This window comes from Ixodes scapularis, unplaced genomic scaffold, assembly GCF_016920785.2.
Source record: "Ixodes scapularis isolate PalLabHiFi unplaced genomic scaffold, ASM1692078v2 PGA_scaffold2__306_contigs__length_199485367, whole genome shotgun sequence".
NCBI lineage: Eukaryota > Metazoa > Arthropoda > Arachnida > Ixodida > Ixodidae > Ixodes > Ixodes scapularis.
Window position 1 is genome coordinate 5207522 of NW_024609857.1, and position 15091 is coordinate 5222612.

A 15091-nucleotide genomic window follows, 5' to 3' on the forward strand; every position below is an offset into this window, starting at 1 on the left:
CCGTCGGTTTCTAGAACAGCCGGTTTCTGTGACACTTGTGTGCATGTTTGTTTTTGAGTTGGTGTGTGTTTCGTCAAATCTCTTCTGTGTTCAGCTTCATTATTTAACCTGCACGGTAGAACAGCAATTTACTTTTTGAATGTCTGGGAGTTCAATCTGCGTTATAATTCGGGGCGCGTTAGAATCGTGCCAACACGGAAGTATTTCGTATTTCTCCAACCGTCTTCCTGTAATCCATTGCGCAAGGCCTGTCCACGAGTTCTGTCTTTGAAGATGAAATGTAACTTGCGTTTTGATTGCCCGTGTGACTTTTGACTGAAGTGTTTTATTTGCGCCTTTCATTTCGCTATACTCGGCACGTAGACGTTGTCACGCCTAAAACTTGCGGCCGCGTCGCATTCACGGCTTACTCGTCTCTTGATTACATCACTTCGCCAACCAGCCCGACGACGCGCTATTTTACGCACCTTGGATGGACCGTCTCGGCCGAGCGTTTTTTCGCCCTTTCTTTTTTGCTCGCACATAATGGACAGAGTTTGCGCATTTGGAGACTTTGTCTGCGTCGGCCTCTTTCTTACGCGGGCGTGTTTGTCCACTGGGAGGCTGCCTTGTGCGGCACTGGAGAAGCGAATCGATGGAGGAGAGAGATGCGGGGGTCTGGGCTCGCAGGTATCCCAGCAGCCCCCGGCGTACCCGCGGCAGAACGGGGCCGACCAGCGGGGCCCCTACCCGAGCTTCCCGGCGGACCCGTACCCGTGCCCGCCGTTTGGGGTGGCCCCCCCTCCCTTCCTGGCGCCCCCCGAAGTGCCCCCGGCCCCCCCGGCTCCCCCCGTGGAGCCCCCCGAGAGGCAGGAGCCCCCCCCGAGGCAGGAGCCCCCCCCGAGGCAGGAGCCCCCCCCGAGGCCGGAGCCCCCCAGGGAGGGCCCCAGGCGTGCCTTTGGCCAGACGTACCGGGTGAGCCGGCCCAAGGGGGGCGAGGAAGTGCCCCGTGGGGAGGCGGGCTTCTTTGTCTGCCTGGACGACCAGCAGCCCCGCAAGCCCAAGCCCCGGCTGAGGCCTCGCATCGCGGCCCAGGACCCGGAGGCGCCCAGGGAGAACCCCCCCGACGGTCAGGGAACAACCTCTTTCCAAGATAGAAGGGGAGGCCTCTGAAAATAATGAAAAAAAAAAAAAAAATGAAAGTTCTTTAATGGATTTAGATGGAACACATATTTTACGATAAACTATTTCCGAGAAAAAAAAAAAACTTGAAAAAGGTTGGTTAAGCTTCGCTTAAGAGTGGAACGGGCAATGGCGAAACATGTGAACATATAAACTCCCGCTTGTTCCCAAGCCACGCGCGTGCCTTGCACGGCCCTGTCAGTAGCGCGTCTGGCTCGTGGCCGAAAGGTCGTGGGTTCGAATCCTGCCTAAAATTCTTCAGATTTTTCTTTAAGGCAAGTAAACTATGTTGAATATACCTGAGACTGGGGTAGAAAAGAACATAAAAGTCGAAGAAACAGAACGGGACAGGACGACGTCTCAAACTCAGCTACCAGGTTTATTCAGTCCTCCTCCTTATATAGTCCACAAACAGCCCACCACCAACACAAAGGGGCAACTCTAGCCAGTTCAACCGCCAAACCCTCCAGACAGTCACTACCAACACAAAGGGACAACCTCTAAACAGTCCAAACGCCAAACCCTGTAATTCCAAACTAGCGCTATGGACGGCCTTCATGCCGATTCACAAAGATAACTCAGCAATCTCCCCCAAAATATAACAAAAGGACCATTACCTCTTCCAAAGTAACAAGGATCCACAAAAAAAAAAAAAAAAAAAACAACCTTTTTTTACTTAAATTGTATTCCTTTCCTCCTCGACGAAAGGATGACACGCACTTAACCTAAAACGGTGTAAAGTTGAACAGTACAGCATTTCCCTCTGTCCACCCCACAAAAAAAAAAAAAAAAAATATATATATATATATACATATATATATATATATGTATTGTGTTGTATATTGTTGTATATTCAATGTATTGTATATTCAATAACGTGTTGTATATTCAATAACGTGGCTCTTGATTCTCGCAGATGATGATGATAGCGTGTCTCTAAATGCTCATAAACAAAGAATACTACATGTACACGGGGCGAGACAAACAGTGGGAGGATTTCTGGAGCACAAACGAGCACGTACCACGTGACACTAAGCGTCGTACCGCGTTCCACGCGGCGGCGTGTGTTTCCAGAACACCTCCGATTGGACACATTTCGTTTCTTGTGCATTAATAAGACAGGTAGGAAACGCCAGAAAGCTAAGGTGGAGTGTTGTAGTGGTTAGCACACCCGACCGGACATTGGGAGGCCCAGAGTTCAAATCCTGGCTCCGCCATTTTTTGGCTTTCGGCGGGTTCCTGAAAACTTGGATTCTTTAATTCATTGGATTAAGTACGGTTCATTCATCTGCACATATTCGTTTATATCCCCCTCGGAGACCACGTACGATGACTTGAAGTGCCCGTGTTGTATATTCAATAACGTGGCTCTTGATTCTCGCAGATGATGATGATACCGTGTCTCTAAATGCTCATAAACAAAGAATACTACATGTACACGGGGCGAGACAAACAGTGGGAGGATTTCTGGAGCACAAACGAGCACGTACCACGTGACACTAAGCGTCGTACCGCGTTCCACGCGGCGGCGTGTGTTTCCAGAACACCTCTGATTGGACACATTTCGTTTCTTGTGCATTAATAAGACAGGTAGGAAACGCCAGAAAGCTAAGGTGGAGTGTTGTAGTGGTTAGCACACCCGACCGGACATTGGGAGGCCCAGAGTTCAAATCCTGGCTCCGCCATTTTTTGGCTTTCGGCGGGTTCCTGAAAACTTGGATTCTTTAATTCATTGGATTAAGTACGGTTCATTCATCTGCACATATTCGTTTATATCCCCCTCGGAGACCACGTACGATGACGTGAAGTGCCCGTGTTGTATATTCAATAACGTGGCTCTTGATTCTCGCAGATGATGATGATAGCGTGTCTCTAAATGCTCATAAACAAAGAATACTACATGTACACGGGGCGAGACAAACAGTGGGAGGATTTCTGGAGCACAAACGAGCACGTACCACGTGACACTAAGCGTCGTACCGCGTTCCACGCGGCGGCGTGTGTTTCCAGAACACCTCCGATTGGACACATTTCGTTTCTTGTGCATTAATAAGACAGGTAGGAAACGCCAGAAAGCTAAGGTGGAGTGTTGTAGTGGTTAGCACACCCGACCGGACATTGGGAGGCCCAGAGTTCAAATCCTGGCTCCGCCATTTTTTGGCTTTCGGCGGGTTCCTGAAAACTTGGATTCTTTAATTCATTGGATTAAGTACGGTTCATTCATCTGCACATATTCGTTTATATCCCCCTCGGAGACCACGTACGATGACGTGAAGTGCCCGTGTTGTATATTCAATAACGTGGCTCTTGATTCTCGCAGATGATGATGATACCGTGTCTCTAAATGCTCATAAACAAAGAATACTACATGTACACGGGGCGAGACAAACAGTGGGAGGATTTCTGGAGCACAAACGAGCACGTACCACGTGACACTAAGCGTCGTACCGCGTTCCACGCGGCGGCGTGTGTTTCCAGAACACCTCCGATTGGACACATTTCGTTTCTTGTGCATTAATAAGACAGGTAGGAAACGCCAGAAAGCTAAGGTGGAGTGGTGTAGTGGTTAGCACACCCGACCGGACATTGGGAGGCCCAGAGTTCAAATCCTGGCTCCGCCATTTTTTGGCTTTCGGCGGGTTCCTGAAAACTTGGATTCTTTAATTCATTGGATTAAGTACGGTTCATTCATCTGCACATATTCGTTTATATCCCCCTCGGAGACCACGTACGATGACTTGAAGTGCCCGTGTTGTATATTCAATAACGTGGCTCTTGATTCTCGCAGATGATGATGATACCGTGTCTCTAAATGCTCATAAACAAAGAATACTACATGTACACGGGGCGAGACAAACACTGGGAGGATTTCTGGAGCACAAACGAGCACGTACCACGTGACACTAAGCGTCGTACCGCGTTCCACGCGGCGGCGTGTGTTTCCAGAACACCTCCGATTGGACACATTTCGTTTCTTGTGCATTAATAAGACAGGTAGGAAACGCCAGAAAGCTAAGGTGGAGTGGTGTAGTGGTTAGCACACCCGACCGGACATTGGGAGGCCCAGAGTTCAAATCCTGGCTCCGCCATTTTTTGGCTTTCGGCGGGTTCCTGAAAACTTGGATTCTTTAATTCATTGGATTAAGTACGGTTCATTCATCTGCACATATTCGTTTATATCCCCCTCGGAGACCACGTACGATGACTTGAAGTGCCCGTGTTGTATATTCAATAACGTGGCTCTTGATTCTCGCAGATGATGATGATACCGTGTCTCTAAATGCTCATAAACAAAGAATACTACATGTACACGGGGCGAGACAAACAGTGGGAGGATTTCTGGAGCACAAACGAGCACGTACCACGTGACACTAAGCGTCGTACCGCGTTCCACGCGGCGGCGTGTGTTTCCAGAACACCTCCGATTGGACACATTTCGTTTCTTGTGCATTAATAAGACAGGTAGGAAACGCCAGAAAGCTAAGGTGGAGTGGTGTAGTGGTTAGCACACCCGACCGGACATTGGGAGGCCCAGAGTTCAAATCCTGGCTCCGCCATTTTTTGGCTTTCGGCGGGTTCCTGAAAACTTGGATTCTTTAATTCATTGGATTAAGTACGGTTCATTCATCTGCACATATTCGTTTATATCCCCCTCGGAGACCACGTACGATGACTTGAAGTGCCCGTGTTGTATATTCAATAACGTGGCTCTTGATCCTCGCAGATGATGATGATACCGTGTCTCTAAATGCTCATAAACAAAGAATACTACATGTACACGGGGCGAGACAAACAGTGGGAGGATTTCTGGAGCACAAACGAGCACGTACCACGTGACACTAAGCGTCGTACCGCGTTCCACGCGGCGGCGTGTGTTTCCAGAACACCTCCGATTGGACACATTTCGTTTCTTGTGCATTAATAAGACAGGTAGGAAACGCCAGAAAGCTAAGGTGGAGTGGTGTAGTGGTTAGCACACCCGACCGGACATTGGGAGGCCCAGGGTTCAAATCCTGGCTCCGCCATTTTTTGGCTTTCGGCGGGTTCCTGAAAACTTGGATTCTTTAATTCATTGGATTAAGTACGGTTCATTCATCTGCACATATTCGTTTATATATATACATATATATATACACATAAATATAACTATATTTTTAAAAAACTTTTGGAATTTTCACCTAACTGTAGCGACGCCTGGCTTATGCAATTACCTAAAGACTTTATTCGCACCGTCTCCCTTACTAGCCTTATTGTATCATTCCTCTCCTTGTGAACGATTTCTGTCTCCGACCAAATAGCAGTGCAGTTGTTACATTCGTTGACATGTTTTGCGATTTCTGAGTTTGGTGCATTGTTCTTCACGTTTCTTTTGTGTTCACTTAATCTGTCGTTGATGCATCGTGATGTTTGTCCTACATACTTAAACCCGCATTCCAGTGGTATCTCATACACCACACCATTCTCGCAATCTACCGATTTTTCGCGATGGTTCTTTCTGCAATTGTTCGCACCTGTCTGAAATGGCGTCAATCTACTAAGTTTAAAATCTGAGCTGAAGACCGTGTCTACTCCAAACTTTTTCGCACAAGCCTTCAAGTTGTGCAAAATTTCATGAAAATAGGGGATCACGGCGAATCCAGTCCTTTTACCCTGTTCCTTTTCTCTCCTTCCTTTAATAACTATTTCTAACTGCCGTTTGATAAAACTGTCTTTATACCCTACATTGATCAACCTTTTGCATTGTCTTTTAACCGAATCCGTGATGAAATGAACACACGATCTGTCCAGCGCGTTTCTGACCAACGACTTTACAACCCCAGCTTTTACGGTCTTGGAATGACAGCTAATCCTTGGCAACACCGGTTTAGAACTTTCTTTTCCGTATTCCCAACATACCCCTTGATTTACATGTATACGTAAGTCCAGGAACTCTAGGACCCCTCTTTCTGGTTTTTCCGTAGTAAACTTCAATTCCGGAGCCGCTGACCTTATCTCACGTTCCAGACTGCCCGTGAGATCATTTGTTACCGTGCAAATTATGATGTCGTCTACATATCTTCTTACTAACGCCATACCAGGGGGCTTCTCCTTTAGTCTGTTATGCACTACTCGATCCAAGGAGTTTAAGTACACTTCCGCCAAAATCGGTGCGACCGACAAACCTATACAACTCCGTCTTTTTGAACATACTTCCTTCCTTCGTACTCGATTACCGTCGACTTCAGGTAAACCTCAAGGATCGTTAGGAAACTCTCTACCGATATACCTGAACCTGCTTGGAACTTTACGAGATTCAACTCCAATGCCTCTCTCACTCTCCTTTGTGTTGGTAGTGACTGTCTGGAGGGTTTGGCGGTTGAACTGGTTAGAGTTGCCCCTTTGTGTTGGTGGTGGGCTGTTTGTGGACTATATAAGGAGGAGGACTGAATAAACCTGGTAGCTGAGTTTGAGACGTCGTCCTGTCCCGTTCTGTTTCTTCGACTTTTATGTTCTTTTCTACCCCAGTCTCAGGTATATTCAACATGGTTAACATCCACCAGCTCGCCTGCACCCTTACTATTGTATCAAGTAAACTACTTTACAGTCGCCGACCCGTTTGTCGGACTTCGCAGGGACCAAAAAAACGTTTGAATAATTGAGCAGTCCAAAAAATCAGCGGATTGAGAAACTTGCCTTTATCACTTCCAAGTGGACTTAAAGGGACCATGAAGGCAGTTTCGAAGTTTTATTCGACGATTGAAATGGATGTCAGGCACGTATCAGACACTGTTGACCAAGTTCTAGCCCGAACAGAAGTTTGGGTGCCGCACCAATCGAGCAAACAGGCGCGGTAATAACAGCGCCGGGAACGATGCCCGAGACCCCACCGAGGTGGCGGCAGAAAGGGGAACTAAAGTGCGCCGTCGAAGCGTGACGACAACGGGCTCCTCGTCTGGCGATTGGTTCAAACGACAGACGCGCTCTTGGTTTCGATTTCGGTGGTGAGTTGTGATGAAAAAAGTTTATTTGAACGTTGGATAATCTTTTGAAGTTGTAGTTGGGAATTAATAGGTTTCATACCGTGTATAAAAGCATTATTTTGAAGGCGTAACCCTCCGTTTGTCACTGGTTGAACGCATCCCGCACTGCTACCTTGGGCGCGTAAGAAGCATCGAGCAACCATGGACAAAAAAAAAAGAGGTACGAGCGCCGGGGGCGGCGGACTCTTGGTTTTGGTTCTGTGCGTCGTCTCGTGTTCTCTTTGCGAACTGGTGTCTCACCAATCATGCCGCGTTTATGTGCAGTAGTAGGGTGCGCGAAAGGTCGGCTAAAGACGTGCGGTGGTCGATCGGGCGACGTTAGTTTGCATAAACTGCCGACCGATGCAGCAATGCGCAGCATTTGGTTGCACGCCGTCGTCTTGCGTAGAGCTGTGGACAGCGGTGTCAGGATTTGTTCATTGCATTTTCGACCAGGAGACTTTGAGCAGCACCTTCACGTCAGCCGGAGTCTGGGTAAAAACATGAAGTTCCCGCGTCTGAGGAAAGCGCGGCATTGTCGTCCATTTCTTCCAGGTTTTCTTCACAGACCGCCGTGCACTAGAGCGAACCACGGGAACCACACTGAGTGCGCAGTAAATCCTACCGATGTCGACAGTGCTCCCTGACGTCACTTCTCTTTCCAGAGGCAAAAAAGGGAAGAAATCTGAATGTTTGTTTCGGTTTCGCAAATTTATTTCCAGGTACAGAAATAAGAGTCACAACGTTCTACAAAAAATTGTATGGCATGCCAGGACCCCAATGCTTCCGAAAACACCTTCTTTTTAAAAAAAAAATTAAATTGCCTTCATGGTCCCTTTAAAGAAGCCGTAAATAGAGCCTTGTTTCAGGTTACGCCTCCGTTTGCGTTTGGCAACTTTCTGTTCACTTGAGGATCACAGCCTTCTTTTCTAGCGTTGAGGTCGAGTACTTTCTGCGCCGCTTAACGACACATCGCGGCGGTAGAACAACAGATCGGGGCATGACGTCCAAGCCAGCGCTGTCCGAACGAAATAAGAAGCGCAAATTTACGAGCGCAAAATGGCAACTAGCGACGTGAAGAAACGGAAAAACAAAGCAAAATGATGATGATGATGACGTGCAGCTAACTGGAAAACAAAGGGCTAGGAGAGCGTCACCTAGCGGTAGAACTCGGGAGTACTCGAGTAGCGCTGCTAATCCATTTGCAGCCAACATAGAATTCAAAATGGCCGCTTCTCAATGGTGTCTTACGCTGATGGCTCGCGACGATTTTGTCCAGATAATCAAACTTTCTAACTTCAAGCTGTTCGAAACACTGGTCGTGGATATGCACTATTTCTACGGGGTAAGTCACGATTCCGCCTTTAGGTGCAAAATATGGAACAAGTCCGAATTATCGGAGTCCGAAAAAACAGTCGGCGACTGTATAGGGTGAAATCATTCGAGACACGCGGTGACCTTTAATTCGCATTACGTGGCACGTTTTTAATCGCTTTCATTCCACGTGTGACGTCACGTTTCACGCGAGCGTTGCGGGCTGTTCAAAATTCCCGCGCGCGGTCATGTGGCCGTGACGTCGTGACCCCGTCGACCAATCGGGATTTTGGCAGCACGCCACCGACACCGGCCTCTCTGCCGCGCCATCGATTTTCTGCGGCACACACTCCTTAATGCCATCGCGTTAAAAACTTATTGCAATATTTCTGCTACTAGACGCCCAGAGCGAAAGGTGGTCCATTGCAACTCCAGAAGGTAGGGCGAGGGAAAGGGGAGGAAAAGAGAGGGGAAACCTCCTCCTCTCTCGAGCGTTCCATCTGCTCCCTGGCTTTCTCTCGCTTCTGGAGTTGCAATGGAGCTACGCTACATTTCTCGGCTCGCATTGGTTGGGCAAATGGGTGACGTGTGGATTGTTTGTCACAAAATTGTTTCTTTCTGCCGTGGGTACTTGTTTGGTTCGAGATATTTTGGTTATTCAACATATTTTTATGGTTGAAAAACCAGCAATCTATCCTATGTCACTAGTAGCGTGCAGTAGAGGCAAAGGCAGCGCCAGGCGAGGGGAGGAAGGGCAAGCACGAGGAAGGCTGGGCGGGAGGAGAAAAACCTGCTCTCCTTTCTGACATTCCTAGCGCTTGCCCTTTCTCTCTTTGCCTGGCGTTGCCTTGGCCCGCAGTGCACGCAGCTAGTGACATGGAGCAGAGGCAGTAACTCTTTCGAAGAATATCACGCGATCACCTTTTCTGCTTTCCATCGATAACAAACGTGGCTGCCAACGTTGCTAAACCACTCGGTTAGGAAACAGCCATAGAGACTGCTCCGAAAAAGTGGCCCCGATCCGTCCTCGAGCACCGAGCTTATGGCGAACACAACGCTGCCATTTCTCCCGCAGCGGCCACACGACGAACTGCACGTTACTTCTATTTGATTAAGATACGACGACCAACCAATCCCTAAATCAGGGGCCCAACGTTTCGGAGCCGACTTCTTCTTCAGGGGCGACTATGGAGGAAAGGAGCCGCCATCTTCTTTTTCCTCTAGGACGGAGGCGAACGTGCACGATCCCATCTTCTTCCTCTTTGATCGTTCTTTGAAGACAACTGGTGGAGTCCGTTCACACACACAGATGGCAGTGCGCCAAGAGACCTAGTAATGTTTGTTGGCGTGGTCTGAATGTGCCAAGATTCAAGGAAGAGTTGTCTCAAGTAGACAACTTTTTGACACACCTCAATTCGATCGAGCATCGAATTCACCGTGGAACGGGAAAAAAACAACTCCTTACCGTTTGTCGATGTGCTTGTACAAAGGCAGAAAGACCATCTCCAGTTCTCAGCGTACCGCAAACCAACGCACACCGGAAGGTACTTACAATTTGACTCCAACCACCCAACGAGCCATAAAGTATCGGTGGTAGACACACTCCTATCAAGGGCAAAGAACCTTTGCTCAACTGATTCTGACCGACAAAAAGAAGAAACCATCATTTGCGACCTCAAGAAGAACGGATATACGGGCAGCTTCATACAGCGCATTGCCAGTCGTCAAAACCGAAGCCGACAACACCGCCAGTCGCAGGTTGAAACGCCGGCCAATTATGCGCATCGGCGTCCCATACATCGAGGGAACAAGTGAAGCGCTGGCACGGGTGCTAGCAAAGGAGGGCATTCGGATGGCCCACAAGCCAATTTCAACCCTCGGACGCTTTATGCCACGACCAAAAGATCGGCCCCCTAAAGAGAAAGCGCAAGGTGTGGTGTACGAGATTCCTTGTGCGGAGCGCCCGTCCTCGTACATGGGGGAACAAAGAACTATCATGAACGGATTCGTCAACACAAGGCTGATGTGCGCAACTTCGATCAAGAGCGCAGCGCGGTTGCTGAACACTGTGAAAAAAATGACCACCGCATTGACTTTCTAAACACACGCATCCTGGACATTGAAACTAATCCTCGCCAGAGGCTCTTCCTTGAATCTTGGCACATTCAGACCACGCCAACAAACATTACTAGGTCTCTTGGCGCACTGCCATCTGTGTGTGTGAACGGACTCCACCAGTTGTCTTCAAAGAACGGTCAAAGAGGAAGAAGATGGGATCGTGCACATTCGCCTCCGTCCTGGAGGGAAAAGAAGATGGCGGCTCCTTTCCACCATAGTCGCCCCTGAAGAAGAAGCCGGCTTCGAAACGCTGGGCCCCTGATTTAGGGATTGGTTGGTCGTCGTATTTTAATAATCATTTCCCCAACCAGACAGACTTCTGTCTAATGTTTACTTTTAAGTTTTTACTTCTTTTTTGGCTTTAATTGGCCATTTTGACGCCGAAACGGATACAGTGGAAGAGGTTACGGGGGTGCCACCCCCGTCTCCCCGGCGGAAGCGCCGCGGATTACTACCGAAGTTAAAATGCACCTAGGTCGGGACGCGCTACCTGAAAGCACCGCTGAGGCGTGGTTGTATAAAAACAATATTAATTGTTCCTCAAAACCTTGCAAACTAAAGATTATAAAAACATCACGCGCCCTTCGTTTTGTACTAAACTCCAATAAATTTCATACAAAAAGAGTCTTTTCCGTTTGTTTTTGCGCAAAAACAGGCTTTCAAAAAGCTCAATGTGACCACATGTACAGGCTAATGATAAAGAGTGGCGCTGTTGTCGTATTTAGCTCGGTCTCGGTGGACGCCAGCGGCCCGAGTTTCGACGACGAGTTTCCCAACCGAGTGTTCTAGTAACGTTGGTGGCTGCCAACGTTTGCTGTGAGGAGTTTCATATAGCTCGTTGAGCTCTTCTATGAATGGGAGTTGTTTCACGTTTACCAAGGTGCTTAGAGGAATATCTTCTCAACCGACATAGTTTGCAAAAAAGGACTGCCGCAAGTACATGCCTTCAGAGGCGCTGTGCGGTTGCTTGTCACAGACGGAAAAGGATAGCCCAACGTAGAACTCGGAATGAAGGTTGAATCAGCGCACCAGAAACAAAAGACAGGATGAGCGGGGAGGTGTTGGCGTGACAGCTGGCTAGGGTGCGATTCTCACTGGGCAAGGCCATGCTGGGCTCCTTGTCCACCGGATGTACAGGAAGCCTTTCCTCAGTTTTGGAAAATCTGAAGTTATAATCGGAAGCGTTCCACCTCCGACAAAAAACGAAACAATTGCGATATCGGGAACACCTCGGCTTGTTACAAGTTCAGCTGGCTGTACCTCTAGTATTGCACTATTCGGTGCGCTCATTTTACAAATTCTTTTCTTTTTTATTTGAGCGAACGAGTATTATTGATGGTGATTCGCAAATCAACCCGAATGTACGGCGGTGAAGAGTGCACGGCGTGCCCGACTCCCAGGGGTGGCAGCACTTCTCGTAAGAGCCACTCCGGAGGCTGCTGCGACAGCCTCACGGCTCACTCCCCGCGGCTTCTTTTCGCTGGTTTTGCACGATTCACAGTCGCACGTCGTTTGATCGAGTGTCGAGATTGTGCTGGAGCGCCATGTTTTTTTGTATTGACACGCATGATCCGGGCAGTCTAGGTTTTTGGTGCTCGTTTGTAGCCCTTCTTAACCCAGAAGCAACCAACAACTGTTCTGTTGGACGCAAGTTCGACCCGTCGGAGCGGCTGATGCTCTGGCGGAGTCTGCATTGGCGCGGGATCTTGAACTGTGACGGCAAACGAAGGGGCTTCCACGGGCCAAAGTCTGGAAAGGTGGAGATGCCTTCCGCAGTTGGAGGTCAGGCTCGCAACGTTTTGCCGCAAAAGTGTGCAATCGGTCCCAGCCCGTGCTGCGCAACGCGATCGCCGAGCAAGCGCGGAACATGCGGTTGATGCTGCCCTTTGCAAAGTGTGAGATTTCGTTAAACGACGCCAATGACGTGCTTCGAGAACGTAGCAGTGATGACGGGACTGACGTCACCAGTGCGGACGAGTCGTAGTCTAGTCGCAGACGGAGTGAGGACGACGGGGAGCAGTTTCAGTTGTCCCACCTCCAGCGTGAACTTCCTAGTTTCGATGACGCCTGGGCATCTCTTGCTCTTCACGCGTGCATTCTCAGCCAATGCACGCCTGAAGGCATCGATCGCGCCTTGCAGGCTGGGCTTCGAAGCAGATGTTTTGCCATTCTGTACCGAGAAGGTACTTGCACAGGTAAGAATTTGCGAGCCATTTGGCCGAGAGCGGTCCAGAGTTTGCGTCGCATCAGGTTTGTCGCGGTATTTTCCCGTTGTTTCGCTCTAGAAATCCCGTAGCTTAGAACCGTACACCTGGTTTGCCAAAGCGAAGCGCAGGCTTCGTCTTCTCGTGCCACAACCAACAGCTCCCGTAGTCGAGGTGAGAACATCGAGGAGTCTCCGTGGAGTGCAGCCCCCTGCACGCGCTCCTTGCCTTTTGCCGTCCTCTTGCATCGGAAGTTTACGAGACTTCCAACTGTTGTGTCTGGCAACATGGGCGAGTCGGCAGAAGTGAAGACGAGCCATGCCGAACTGTTCGCCATTCGGGGAACTTGCTGCAAACCTTGTGCATCTTGCGTAACATGCCTTTTCTGTACAGCCGAGGCAGCTGCCCGTATATAGCAGGTGGCGATGGGGAAGAAGAATTTCAACCTTCGGGGCATGCAACCGCACCTGTGGGGGCAACAACAGCTTTGTGGCGACTTGGCGACGACCGGAGCACGCGGCGGAAAAGCTGAAGCGTAACTTTGTCGTCGTAGGGCAGCCGGTACATCTCGAAGGGTTCGACGGGGCCGAAGCGCGGTGCCCGTACCGGAAGCGCCTAGATTTTTTCTTCTTCAGAATCGGGACGATGGGCGTCGCCAAACGAGAAGAGTGCTTCACCAGAACATAGATACCTTGTTCCACCAACTTCTCGACGGCTTCGTCCACTTTGGGCAGAAGCGCGAACGGTGCTTGACATGCCTCGTGGCATTTGGGTGCGGCTCAATCCTCCGCTGGAATTTGCACCGGGGGACCCTCGCCCTTCTCCGGCTCAGACACTTGCGAGAAGTCCTCGAGGGGACTCGTCCCCAACGCGTGCCGCCGAGCAACAGCCGGAAGGCTCTTACCGTCACAGTTCCGGCTCAGGGGGGGCTCCAGGAAGCCGGTGAAGCCCGTCCAAGGAGAGGCGTGACGTTTGGAACCAGTCCCGTGCCGGAACGTTGATTTTGGCCTCCTTCGTGACGAGTAGCGGGAGCTGACAACCGGGAAAACCGGGACTTGTCGGGGAAATTTTGATTACCGGGAAAAATCGTGGAGTTTTCAGGGATATTGTCAGAAAGTGAACCCAGTCAGGGAAAATGAGCCGGAAATGCCATCGAGTGCCCTGAGCCAAGACTTGGGGACAGAAAAATAGGCAATAAATTCTGCTCAGAGCGGAGCGCAGGCTCTGCTCACCCGGTGTAGAGTGTTTACCACCCGACGCAGAGGAAACAGCCGAAAATCCAGCCCAAGCCTTGGATCGGATGGAGGGTGCAACACTAGGCTAGATCCAGTTGGAGCTACTAGATTTAGTAACAAATGGAAAATCCGCAGACTCCAATCTAATCCAAGCCTTAAGCCAAAAGTATCCAAAAGTGTGCATCTGGCGGCCATGCTGCCATTCGGTTATTGACGTGTGTGGTTGAGCGTCGTGTTTTCATCGTGTTTCCAGAAGAGGTCTCTTCACTGACAATGTCGGCGGCGAGAAAGTGCTCGCTTAATCCGGACTAGACAGACCCGAATATTTCGGAATATGCGAGTTGGATTAAGCCCTTGCAAAATGATGCTCACAGTGCTCAATGCTTACTGCCTTGTGTTGTAATGGTCTTGTATATTTAACCGCCTCTGCAGTGGTCGGAAAATTTCTCCCGAAATTGTCCGGGAAAACCTGGAAAAGTCGGGGAATTGCAAAATAATAATTGGCTAGGCAGCCTGGCTGAGCTTCTCCGTCGCCACACATGACCCGCACGGTCACCTCTCCCACAAGGTGCGCAGGTTACCGAGCGTAGGTCCTCGCATGCACGGTCGAAGCACCTTCTCGGAGGTGCCGCTCGCGACCTGGCAAAGTCCGTACTCCCTGGCACGTCCCCATTTGTCGGCACTTGACTTTTCTGGGCGGTTCTCGCTTTCTTGGGACGGCCGGCTGGGACGACGTGCCCCTCGACTCGCAGAAATGGCACTCCGTGTTGTGGATACCACAGCTGGCAGCATTGCAGTCGTCGTTGCAACGGAGCATCGCCCTGTTTCTGTAGCATCTTGGTCGCCGTGCACATGGACCAACTCTGCAAATGCGCCACCAGACCCTGGCGCGAGTTACAGCCCTGCGGCGCCCGGGGATCTCGGTCCCGCCGTTCCCGTTGGCCACTGCCAGCAGTAGGCGGCGCTGGCCCAACGCCCAGTCGCCCGTCCGTCACCCTGCCAGCATTGCCTTTAAGGGAGCAATGCAAAGATTTTTGTATTTTGCGCAAATACCGCTAAG

General features: G+C 49.9%; 1 protein-coding gene across 3 annotated transcripts in view; it reads left to right on the forward strand.

The window, feature by feature from the left end:
- LOC8025554 (patronin) overlaps positions 1 to 15091 on the forward strand; it is an 86588-nt gene that overhangs the window by 46569 nt on the left and 24928 nt on the right. For all 3 annotated transcript variants that reach the window (XM_029976135.3, XM_029976136.3, XM_029976137.2), the window contains exon 9: positions 670 to 1108. In XM_029976135.3, coding sequence (XP_029831995.2) covers positions 670 to 1108 — 439 coding nt within the window. The remainder of the gene's footprint in view (positions 1 to 669; positions 1109 to 15091) is intronic.